Source organism: Neovison vison, chromosome 7 (assembly GCF_020171115.1).
Source record: "Neovison vison isolate M4711 chromosome 7, ASM_NN_V1, whole genome shotgun sequence".
Taxonomy (NCBI): Eukaryota; Metazoa; Chordata; class Mammalia; order Carnivora; family Mustelidae; genus Neogale; species Neogale vison.
The window spans coordinates 96,728,122-96,741,361 of NC_058097.1; the positions used below are offsets into that span (position 1 = coordinate 96,728,122).

Below are 13,240 nucleotides of genomic sequence, written 5' to 3' on the forward strand. Positions count from 1 at the left end.
AGTATATCTCTTTGAATATCTGCACAAGACCACTGGAAGAAATTCCTTGATTATAGGCCCTTGGAGGTTTTGTGGTAGTCTAACAAGGGAGGTAATGGAATCGTTTTGGTATAAACTAAAAATCAAATCCTTATGGTTTTGCCTATTTTCTACATTAACCTTGAACTTAAATTTTGTACCTTGAAGATTCTGTACTGTTTTGTCAGCTCACGAATATCTTTTAAAAGCTTTTTAAAAAAATTTCTATCCGGGGCGCCTGGGTGGCTCAGTGGGTTGGGCCGCTGCCTTTGGCTCAGGTCATGATCTCAGGGTCCTGGGATCGAGTCCCGCATCGGGCTCTCTGCTCAGCAGGGAGCCTGCTTCCTCCTCTCTCTCTGCCTGCCTCTCTGCCTACTTGTGATCTCTCTCTGTCAAATAAATAAATAAAATCTTAAAAAAAAAAAAATTTCTATCCACCATTTTTGTTTCCAGTGGTAGGGTTGATACATAGTACTAGAAAATAATGTTTAACTCTCTTCAGTCTTCTCCATCTATTTGCTGTATTAGTTTGAAGAAGCATTTTCTGACTTCTGAGGTCAAGGCAGGTGCCCCAGTCTGTGGCTCTCCAGCGTGCTTTGCCGTAGCACTCAGCTGTTTTGGACTTGCTACATTGTCTTTCTCCTGGCTGCAGACCGCCTTTGCTCTGACGGGAAGACCACCTGGCTTACACCTTCGAGCCGCAGTGCCTGGCCCAGTGCCTGGGACACAGGAGGCCCTCGACTGGTGCTAAGGCTGCCATCAGCTCTTTTCTGGTCTGAGCAGATTTCTGCCTCTGATCTTGCTTGTCTTCTTTCTTTCTTCCACTCTGAGTCCACTTGTTCTTCGTGTAGTTCAGAGCCAGTCACTTTCATGATTTACCATTGCCCCAGCATGAAACCCCAGCAGCACTTGGCCCTCATCCCAGATGATTCTACAACCTCATCTCTTATGACTACTCACTCATACATCTAGGTTTTAGGACAGTCTGGATAATCTTAAATTCCTTGAAAGCTTTCTGTTTCCTCCTGGGTTTTTCCAAACATGCTGTTATTCATTCTCTCTGGAGCATTTCTATGCCTTCTTCCCTCACAAAAGAGAATTTGGCTGACTCCTGCTCCTCTTCAGGTCCAAGGCTGCACGTGTTACTTCCTCTAGGAGGTCCCTGATCTGTCAGTGTGAGAGGGGGTTAAATTGTGTGTGGCTTTAGCACTCCACACTTCCTCCTCTGAGCCCTTGTTTGTTGTCCCTGTTCCTCACTATCTCATAAGCTAACAAGAGCTGAGTTAGGCATATTGACTGTTCATTAGATCTTCTGCATCGAGAGCATTTCTGGCTCATAGTAGGCATCAATGTTAATTTAGATGTTACTTTTTTCAAGTTGCAGAAGAGCGTCTCTTAGGAGTGTTTAAAATATTTGTCCAAGGTTACAATTGTTAACTGAGTCTCAAATGTATTATTTATTAACGGATTTTATGGTGAGCTTACTTTTAAATTGTGATCTCTGAAAATGTTTCGTTCTAGTCCAAACTGCTGGAGAGAGAATTGAATCCATACTGGAAAGATGGCGGGACAGGTCTTCCCCCAGAAGACTGTAAGATGTCATCAGTTACCAAAGGTATCTCCGGATTTTGGTTGTAGCCACATAAGCATGTCTTATAACTTGGTATTCCTCAGGAAATGACCAAAGTTAGTAGACTGGCAAGATTTGGTTATTCAAATATTGATGATTTCTGCTTGGTGCTGTAGTTTTGATTATGTCCAGAATTCTCTGTGTTTGTTTCTGTATTTGCCAAACAGCTGTAAGTCTATTGATCTGATGGGGGATCCATACGGTTTCATGTTATGAGTGTCTATGGATTATTATTAAAGGTTCAGATAGCATAATGACAAAGCAGATAAAATATGTGCAGTCTTTTGAGGCCTTATTTAAATTTAGTACCTGGAAGGATTATTTTAACTATATATGTTTGGGAACAAATTGATTAACTGTATATATTTTGTGCTTGATAATGCTTCCATATTTGAGTTTTTTTTTTTTAATTTTTTTTTTTTTTTTTAAAGATTTCATTTATTTATTTGACAGAGAGAGATCACAAGGAGGCAGAGAGGCAGGCAGAGAGAGAGAGGAGGAAGCAGGCTCCCTGCTGAGCAGAGAGCCTGATGCGGGACTTGATCCCAGGACCCTGAGACCATGACCTGAGCCGAAGGCAGCGGCTTAACCCACTGAGCCACCCAGGCGCCCCCATATTTGAGTTTCTGTTTTGGATGGATTAATACAAAGTATGATTCTGTGAGAATATAATAATGCTTTGGTTTGTTACAAATTCTGTAACAAAATGTGAAAAAGCATAAGTCTGAGATTTAATGAAAATAATGCATAAATATTTAACATGTGATTTCATATCTTCAGAAACTCCTACTTTGCCAGCATTCATAAAATTTGTTATTTACTTTAGGATGGTGTTATTTTCCAGCAGATGGAGATAAAATACTTAAGTGTCACATAATCACACTTGATACCATAATTTAAAAAATATTTATATGCCAGTTACATGTTGCAATGACGAGTCCATGAAGAGTTTACTTAACTATAGCTAACGTGGTGCAGAGATCGTAGCGGTGTCCAGTATGGGGCTGTCTTTTTCTTTCAGTGGTTTATCAGAAGATTCTCATGCTTTTTGTTGTGTTCTTTATTTTTATTTTGGCCATTCATAGATATTCTTTTTGTGTTTTACGTGGAGATGTTTCTAAAGCCTATAAGTTTGTTTATAATTTTTCTTTAGCGATTTTGGTTGCTCTTAGTAATTGCAGCATTTTCTTTATTGCCTTTCAGCATAGATAGAAATGTCTTTGCTGGGTTGTAACTTAGTAACTGTAGTCACACAAGAATCTCTTTGAGATACTCTTTTTTGGTAATTTGAAAGCATAAGTTTAGGGCAGTAGGGTAGCTCACTGAACCATTACTATGTTGAGCTGATTTTTTGATCCAGGGTTTTGCTACCATTGTTGTCAGAGGACAGTTAGTAAATTAGCGTGTGGGGAACACTTAGAATTGACCAACTAAACCTTTGGGTGTTTGTAGCCAGTAGCTTCTTGGCTTCTTGAATGTAGAAGACTCAGTGTTGTACTATAGGTAGTATCTTTCAACTGGCCGAAACAGCATCATCTCAGATCTGACAATAAAAATGATCTAATAAAAAGTTTTTAGAGAGCCTTTTTTCTTTTCTCTTTCACAACCTCCCTTTCCCATTATTACTCTTATTTAGAAGGAGGAAGAATGATAGAGCCCGTCTGTCAGAGGTTTAGATCCCAGAGTTGACATTAAGTTTTATTATGATCTGCAGGCTGGACTGCATATGTGGGTAGTGTAGTCATTCTGTGTGGACCAGTGGTAGGGCTGAGCTGGTTAGGCCCCTGACAGTGGTACTACTTGAGTATGAAGGAGCTCTGTAGAGGGGACATAGTGGTAGTGTTAAGGACTCAGAATTTGGACTTAGGCTACTTGGGATTAGTACTTTTGGCATTTCCACTTAGTAGCTTTGTGATTTTGGGAAAGTTGCTTGACCTCTCTGAGTAGTTTACTTGATTTTTTAAACATTTTTATTTACATTCCAGTTAGTTAACATAGTGTAGTCTCAGTTAAAGGTGTACAAGTTAGTGATTCAACACTTCCACACAGTGCCGGGTGCTCGCCGCGGCAGGTCCCTCCTTCATCCCCATCCCCCCACCCCCTGCACCCTCCTTCTGGCCTTCATTGGTGTGTTCTCTGGAGTTAAGAGTTATAGCTCTATTTTTTTTTTATTTCTATTTTACAAGAAGAGTTGAAGTAAATTCTTCAAGTTCATGGTTAGCAAGTATCCAAACCAGCATTTGAATCCAAAGAGTTTGGCCCCAGAGCCTGCTTCCTTCCCAGCACACTCTTCTGTGCCTCTCAAAGATGCAAAGCAAAGTGTACTTTCACCCTTTATTTTGTCAAACATCTATGTCAGATTTTTTTCCAGAGTGAGCATGTAATTTGTATTTGAAAAAATCTATTTAAAGCCAGCCAGCTTAATTTGATGTCAAGTTCAAGCATTTAATTTTCTGCCAAATTGGCACATCAGAGGTTAAGGAAAATAGCTGCATAAGAACATACCCCGACTGAAAACCCCAGGATGGTTCAATATAGTATTAGCTTATTATCTCATTCTTTAGAGATAGAGAATAAGAGTTTTTCTGTTACTCTTTGCTGCCAGAGGTCTCAGCCTTGCTTATGGAAGCAGATTTTGCAACTCAAAAGCGTAAAGCAAATCAGAATTTTCTTGCTTAAAATAGTTTTAATGGGAAATGTCCTTTATGCAGCATTAAATGGAAAGAATGGAAAGAACAGAAAACGTCTGGTAGCTGCATCTGAACCAAGTCCCCTTTTCTGCGTACCACCCTGGGCCATGTCATCTCTTGATTCTGCCCTTTCCAGCCCCTCTGCAGTCTGCTTGCTGCCCCTCGAACCCATCCTCCACAAGACAACCATAATGAGGTTCTCAGAAAGTAAGACCAGTGCTGTCAGAGGCCTCCTCCTCTAAAATTCTTCAACGGTATCCCATGGTTCCTGGGATAAAAACAAATAGCCTTCAGGAGGCCAGGCAGCCCTGCACGCTCTGATCTCTGGCGGCTGGTGCTCTTCTTGCAGGCCTTTGTTTACAGGGCTCACAGGGCCTTTGCACAGGTTCCCCTCCATTACCTAGCTAACTCCTACTTGTCTTTCAGAGTGAGCTTCCTCGGAGGGGCCTTTTCTGACCCCCAGACCAGGGTCGTGAGCTGCTGCATGTGCTGGTAGCTGTGTCCCTTGACTTCCAGTAGTGATTGCACATTTATTTCCATGGTTATTGAAATGCCCATCTCTAATGAGATGATATGCTCTGGGCAGGTAGAGAGTGGCTGTTGCTGCTTACCTTTTATCCCCAGCAGCTAGTACAATACCTTTATTAAGTAAATAATATGATAAGCTACTGAATGAAAGTATGGGGTAAAGCAAAATATGAAAAAACAGCATTTTGATGAATGTTTGATGTTTTATCATCCTTTCATTATTACCTGGTTAAGCCCAGTTTAGAAATGAAAAAAGAAAGACAAATTTTATGCGATCCCATTCAGTTTCTGAATACTGTCTACAGAATATGTATGCACCTGTATTTTAAGGATGTATATTTAAGAAAAGGATGGTTTCTCAGTCTTCACCTAACACTTGCTCCATGTGGGAATAATAGTAGGCAACATTAAATGCTCTTGTATTTTCATAACAGCGTGCATCTTAATATCAGAGCATTCACGGGATATTGCCTCTTAACCTAAATTTACAGTAAAAGATGTTTTCAGAAATAAGTGCTTATGAAATTGACAAACTGCAACAGGGTTTTGAGGCAAATAGCTCTAAAACCTGGACAGAAGGCTCCTTAGTTTCACGTTGTCTAGAAATAGCTTCCCAGGTCATTTAGAAAATCAGCCCAGAGGTAGTCAGAGTAAATGCCATCTCCCATCCATTCCTGAAGGTGATCTCACCGAGGACCGAGGACATGGCCGCTGCTGTTGCAGCTGGCAGTAGGGCTGGACCCTGCTACAGAAGCTTTGATTCTCGATCCGTTTTCTACCCTTTAGAATCTTCCTTCATGAATTTCAGCAAGTAAGCATCAACGTGATCTTTTCCTTCGGCTCTGCAACCTTTCCTGAGAGACGATGACTATCCATCCCAGATGTGTTTACTGTGGCTTTGGTTTTTAAGAGTTAGCACACCATTTTGCCACGGAAAGGCAGAAGTGACCTCTGGAGGCAGTCAGGGCAGCCCAGGTAGAATATGAGTGGAGACCAGTGGGAATCCCGCGGGATGTACAGAATCAAAGGTGGTTGTAAGTGCTAGAAAGGGAGCTTCCCAAACTGTGCCTGCAGCCGGTCCCGGAGCCGGGCATGGCGGCACCATGTGCACTGGACTATGTTTTATTCATGTTTTTACTTCCTGTTATATTCAGCACATTTTCATATTCATAGTAAATATTTGCTAAATATTTGTTAGAGTGAATTTCATGGTGAATGGTGCTGTAAATTATTTTTTATTAGCTTTTAAAATATCTGATGATTTTCCTGTTAAAAATATTTTATTATTGTATCTCTAATGATAAGATTAATAAGACTATTGAAATAGAACATATAATCAACTAAAAATATGTTCTAAAGACTGTGAATTTTACTCATAATTGAATTCACTGAATATTTTTATTGTTTGATTTCCTTGATAAATGTTAACATAAGAGTAAAGGTCTTCCTATTTCTCTGAGATTTTTTTTTCTCTGAACTATGTTAATATATTGGTGATTTTTCTTTGAACTGTGTTAATATATTGGTGATTGTGCAGGAAATCTTCACTCTGCCCATCAGTATCTTAACAGTTTCTAGATAACTCTGAACTTATGTAGCTGGGACATTAACATAGGTATGAGTGACAGTGGGCTTCTCTTTGTATAAATTGAGGATTTAGACTAGCTTCCTTTACTAATTGCCTTGTTAAATTTGAACTCAAAGACTAGATAAAATAAAAAGATAGCAAGAGCAAAATAAACTTGAAAGAAAAGTGAATCATTGAGTTAACTAGAGATCTAGGGTTTTTTTTTTTTTTTAAAGATTTCACTTATTTATTTGACAGACAGAGATCACAAGTAGGCAGAGAGAGAGGAGGAAGCAGGGCTCCCTGCTGAGCAGAAAGCCCAATGTGGAGCTAGATCCCAGGACCCTGAGATCATGACCTGAGCTGAAGGCAGAGGCTTTACTGAGCCACCCAAGCGCCCCTAGAGATCTAGGTTTTGAAGTACAAAGTATTTTAGACCTAAAGAAAGACCCATTGTCTTAGAAGATTCTGAATGCTTAGCATAGACAAATTTTTGAGATTTGAGTGAGACTGGAATTGGAGGAATGAAAAATCTTTTTTTTTCTTTAAACTTTTTATTAAAATTTAACACATGCAAAAAAGTGTAGAAATCATTCACTGTACAGACTGATCATTTCCCCAAAGTGAATATCTATATCATCAGCATACTTTTTAAGAAACACAGTATTATTAGCATCCCAGAAAGCTCCCTGTGGCCCTTTTAGTCAACTGTGCTCTTATCAGAAGGCTGACCACTATTCTGGTTTCTAGCACCAGAGTCAGTGTTTCCTGGAATCAGATAGTAAGTACTCTCTGCTCCCTTTTTGGTGCCTGCTGCTTCTGGTCACATTTTCAGATGCATCCACGTTGTTATGTATAGGTGCAGTCATTGATTTTCATTGCTATATAATAGCCTGTTTTAGGAATATATCATAATTCATGCTATATATCCGTTTTACTGATGGTGAACATCTGGATTATTTTCTAAGCTGGTGTTACTGCAGACTTTTCCGTTATGAAGATTCTTACACATGTCTTTTGTCGTCTGTGTGTGTTTTTGTTGATTTTAGAACTGGAGTGATCCAAAGCAATCCTATTTTTTTTTTTGAAGATTTTTTTTTTATTTATTTGATAGAGATCACAAGTAGGCAGAGAGGCAGGCAGAGAGAGACAGGAGGAGGAGGCTGAGCAGAGAGCCCGATACGGGACTCCATCCCAGGACTCTGAGATCATGACCTGAGCCGAAGAAAGAGGCTTTAACCACTGAGCCACCCAGGTGCCCAAAAAGCAATCCTATTTTTGTACAGGGAAAATCAGGAACAAAGTTTTGACATAAGTAATTGATTAGATTTCTTTATGCATATCGAAAATGTGATATGTGTAGATGGAAATACAAGCGCTTAATAAAGTTTGTTGAAGGCATTCAGATTTTCATAGTTGGGGATCATGACTGCATAGAATAATTTGTTTTTTTTTTTAATTTCTTTTCAGCGTAACAGTATTCATTGGTTTTGCACCACACCCAGTGCTCCATGCAATCCGTGCCCTCTCTAGTACCCACCACCTGGTTTCCCCGACCTCCCCCGCCCCCCCGCCCCTTCAAAACCCTCGGATTGTTTTGATACACATTTCAGTATTACCATCTTTAACTTCCTTATTTGTTCTTCGTGCTGTATCTGAGGTAGCTTTTTCCCTGCTATGTGTGTACTTTTATTCTTTATTTCTGGGAATGCCCTGCTTATTCTTATCTTTGTTTATAGAAGTCCCACTCATTGTTTTAAGCCTGATCTGTAAATTGTTCCCTGACCTCCCATTTAGAAATAATTCATTGCTCTCATTTTTTCTATCATTACTTACACTTAAAAATTTTTTTTTGTTACATATTATCCTTATTGTTACTACTTACATATTCTTACACTCCAACTCCTAGATTGCAGTTTTTTTGAGGATAGCTTCATTTTTGCCTTTCTCAGTCCTTAAAATCTGTACCTTGCATAATAGGTTTATACATAATAAGTTGAGGGCACTGCACCTGGGAGGTGCAGTCAATTAAGCATCCAATTCTTGGTTTTGCCTCAGGTCGTGATCTCGGGGTTGTGAGATGGAGCCCTGCGTCGGGCTCTGTGCTTAGCATGGAGGCTGCTTGAGGTTCTCTCCTCTCTCTTTCTCTGTCCCTCCTGTTTGTCCTCTCTCTCTCTCTCAAATAAATCTTTTTAAAAAAACAAAAACAATAAATAATATGTTGAATTTTATTTTATTTTACTTTTTTAATATGTTGAGTTTTAAATGCCCTTATGTTTCTTATATGTTCTGGGAAAAATATCTCATTTATATTTTAGAAATTATTATAGAAGCAAAAATTTTGATTCTGTTATAACCACATGAAAAGTATGACTGACATTTAATATTGGGATTTAGTTTCAGTAGTAGAAGATGGTGGACTAAGCTGGCTCAGGAAGTCTTACCAAAGAATGAAGGAACAAGCTGAGAAGCAGAATAGAAATTTTGAAGATGTTGTGGCTGAAAGATACGGGGTGAGTACTGGTATCAATGAGATAGGTATTATATTTACACTTCATTGAGACGTAAGTGTCTTTAACTCTGTCAGTGATTTGTGCTCTTTTGAATTAAATGGATGTTAGATCTCTATCATCTGCTGAAGCCATCTTCTACCTTTTTTTAATCATATAAACTTTTGTAGCATATTTTTATTGACATGATAAATATAAAACTTAAGTATGTACAATTTAAGTGTGTGTGTTTAATGTAAAAATAACATTTTCTCATTGTGAGAAAATTTAAATAATGCAGGAAATCCTCAGTGGCATACCTCTTGAGATAACCAGTGTTGGAATTTTGATATATTTTAGAGTTTTTGTTTATTCCAGAGATGTTATATTCCAGAGTTTTCCAATATAACAGTTTTATTAAAAATATATTTTAAATATATATTTTGTAACATATATATTTAATATATAAAAATACATGTTTTATAACATATATTTAAATATATATCCACACACCCACACATACATGCACACACTTTTAAAACAATGGAACCATGATATTTTACATGACGCTTTAGAACCAGCTCCCCCAGAGACACCCAGGTGTTTTTCTTAAGATGAATTACTAAAAACAAAATTGTTAAAGGATATAGACACTTGAAGTGAAATATGTATTGCTGAATTTCTCTACAGAAAGATTAACAAGTTATATTTTCATTACAATGACTTTTCTATCACATGGTTTTCAACAGTAGGATTATCATTCCTTATAATCTGCTACCGTGTTTGATAAACAGATTTTTTTCATTGCTTTTTATACATTTGTTTTCTAGTGAATTGGTATTTTTTCATATATTTTTGGCCATTTATATATATATATGTAAATATATATATATATATTTATTTATTTATTTTAAGATTTTATTTATTTATTTGACAGACAGAGATCACAAGTAGGCAGAGAGGCAGGCGGAGCGGGGTGGGGAAGCAGGCTCCCTGCTGAGCAGAGAGCCTGATGCGGGGCTCGATCCCAAGACCCTGGGATCATGACCTGAGCCGAAGGCAGAGGCTTTAACCCACTGAGCCGCCCAGGCGCCCCATGGCCATTTATATTTTTAAGTGAACTGATTGTTGGCAGTATTTCCCATTTTTCTTTTGGGACATTGGTTTCTTTAAGATCTTTAAATTAGTCTTCACATTTTTCTCTTAGTTTCATAGTTTTTCCTTTTTCTCATTTTTCCTTTGTTTTCCCTTCCACATTTTTCATTTTTCCTTTGTGTATTTGCTGTGGGTAAGTTTTGAATATTGTTACCTAACAAAGTCCATCAGGTTTTCCTTTCCTAACTAATTATTCTTCCTGTAGTTCATTGTAAAACCTTCTTCACCCCAAAATCATAATAATGTATGTCTGTATTTACTTTGAGTACTGGCTCAGTTTTATTTTTATGCATATCTTTAATCTTCCTGGAATTTATATTTGTGTATGTTGTGAATAGGCTTCTAACTTTCCTAAAGACTTCACATAGTTGTGTATATTGACTAAATTAATCTTTTCCCACTGATTTGAAATGACACATTTATTATAAATTCATTATTATTATAAAATAAGTCTGTTCTTCTACTCTCAGATCTCTTCCATTGATTTTTCTGTTGTTTGTGGAATTAGTGTAGTACTCTTAAAATTATTGTAGTTTTCAGTTACTCTTGCAGATAGTAGGTAAGTAGTGAACACCTACTATGTGGCAGGGTAAGTCCTTTTTTTTAGTCACTAAAAAATTAGCTTTTCATTCTTACATTTCTTTGTTGTTAAATCTAGAATCATTTTGTTTAGTTCAGGCTCAGCAGAAACAAACATTTTCCCAGAATTCATCATAAGTTACAGATCTTTTTGGGAATTTTGATTTAAATTTAACTAAATGTATTGGTAAATCAGGTATGATTAATATCTTTATAATGTTGAGTCATCTCATCCTAAAATACTGGATATTTCTCTATTCAGGTTTAATTTATGCTTTTCAGTAAATTTCTCTGTGTAGTTGTTATGCGGGGTCCTTAAGGTTTAAAAAAATTTTCTTCCATTTGTGTATTGAATCTTTTTTCCTTTATGTTCTTGGGCTTTCTGTGGTGTTAACATGCCAATTTTCTAAACTCATGTCATTAAATCTAATTTTTTCATTGGGTCATCCTGGGAAGATAGTTATATACAAATGATGATTACTTTTGCTTTTTTGCCCTCGGTATTATAATATTAGATCTTATTTGTCCTCTTGAAATAGAATCTTAGAACCTTGATAAAAGCACTGGAAGCTAGTTTTCTTGTTTTTCCACTTAAAATGCTGTCAGTGCATTTCAGATGAAGATTATCATCTTTAGCAAGTATTCTTCCATTCAGAGTTTAGTCAGGGGTTCTCTCTTGTTTTTTGCTTTTATTTTTAAATTAGAAATGTAATAACTTTTTTGATCCTTTAAGGTTGATTTGATTTTTTTCTTTTACTTATTTAAGTATTAAGTATTTATTTAGACAGAGATCACAGGTAGGCAGAGAGGCAAGTAGAGAGAGAGGGGAAGCAGGCTCCCTGCTGAGCAGAGAGCCCGATGTGGGGATTATCTCTGCCTAGGCTAAGATAATAACTTCCAGTGTGTCGAAATAATTAATTTCCAGTTAGTTAACATACAGTGTAATATTAATTTCAAGTTACAATAGAGTGATTCAGCACTTGCATACATCACTTGGTGCTCATCACAAGAAGTGTGCTCCTTCATCCCCATTACCCGTGTCCCCCATTCCCCCTACACACATCCTCTCTGGTCACCATCAGTATATTCTCTGTAGTTAAGAGTCTGTTTCTTGTTTTGCCTCTCTCTATCTCTGTTTTCCTTCCTTTGCTCATTTGTTTTGTTTTTTAAATTCCACATATGAGTGAAATCATATGGTATTTGTCTTTCTTTGACTGATCTGTTTCACTTCATAATACTCTCTAGCTCCATTCATGTCATTGTAAATGGCAGGATTTCATTCTTTTTGATGGCCGAGTAATAGTCCAACACACACACACACACACACACACACACACACACACACACACATGAACTTTTTAACATACGAATTGGGAGTAGGCATAGTTAAGCCCTTATCAGTTACGATGATTGTATGGGTCTTTTCTTCTCTCCTTTGTTAGGTTTTTCTTTATTGTGCCACATGACAGTATATCATGGTACAGTGGCATATGGGGGTACAAGTCATTGAACCTTTTTAAATTTTATATATTTTGTTTAATTTCTCTCCTTTGTAGTCAATGGAAATATTTCAGTCGAAATTAGAAGAAGCTGAAAAAACTGCATCCACAAAAGAAGATTGTAAACGAGAACGGTGGAGGAAACCAACATACTCAGATAAAGCACAAAGTAATCAAGAAACTAGAAAATCAGACTTGGTAAAATATAATAAAAATTTAAGGGATAGATATAGTTCAACAGATACTGCAAACGACACCAATAAAGGTAAGTCTAGTGGTGGTGAAAAAGATAATAGGTTTGAAACCTGTAGAAGACAATCCAAACCAAGGCAAAATCAAGAGTTTTCTTCTCTGCAAAATTTGAAACCTAAATTTTTAAGACCCTCTGATGATGAAGAACTCTCATTTCATAGCAAGAACAGAAATTTTGAACCTTCTAGTTCCTCTTCAGCACTGGTTGCTCAGGATTCTGTGCATCGTGGTTTTCAAAAACCCACGGACAACAGTGAAGAAAGTTCTTCATCATGGAGCTGGTCGGACGCAAGAGCAGGAGACAGGACATGTTCATATGCAAGACCATTACAAACTAGGGGCGATGTGGACTGTGGGCACATTTCAGAAGACATGAGAGAAAAATCACCAGATGAAAGCCTGAGAGATGACTCTGTGAAGAAAGAGCATCTGCAGGACACGAAGTCTCCATTTGCCAGGTATTTTGTCATTTGTTTTTTAAACTGATGAATGAATAGTAAATTGCAAAGGATTTAAAGAAATGAGATGTATTTGCAGAGTATCAGCTATTAAGTTGATATGAGTTATGTTCTGTTTCTTAAGTTTTGTGGTTGAGATAAAATATGCACATTTAACAAATCAGTAGCTTTGTTTTATGGGTTGCATTGCATTTCACAGTTTTATTTAACAAATGGAAGAAGTATTTGGTAGCTGTATTAGCTCAAAATTTGTTGCCTTTTTGCGATCTAAAAAATGGAGTTCATAATCCCTTTAAGTGGATATGCTACAGGAAGTATTTTGGTAGACTGTGTTACTGCTACCATATTGCTTTCAGAGGAAATCGCTCCATTGTT

General features: G+C 37.4%; 1 protein-coding gene across 2 annotated transcripts in view; it reads left to right on the plus strand.

Annotated features, from left to right (window-relative positions):
* Positions 1-13,240, plus strand: part of CWF19L2 (CWF19 like cell cycle control factor 2) — a 156,322-nt gene that overhangs the window by 21,075 nt on the left and 122,007 nt on the right. For both annotated transcript variants that reach the window (XM_044257725.1, XM_044257726.1), the window contains exons 6-8: positions 1,540-1,633; positions 8,831-8,946; positions 12,213-12,865. In XM_044257725.1, coding sequence (XP_044113660.1) covers positions 1,540-1,633; positions 8,831-8,946; positions 12,213-12,865 — 863 coding nt within the window. The remainder of the gene's footprint in view (positions 1-1,539; positions 1,634-8,830; positions 8,947-12,212; positions 12,866-13,240) is intronic.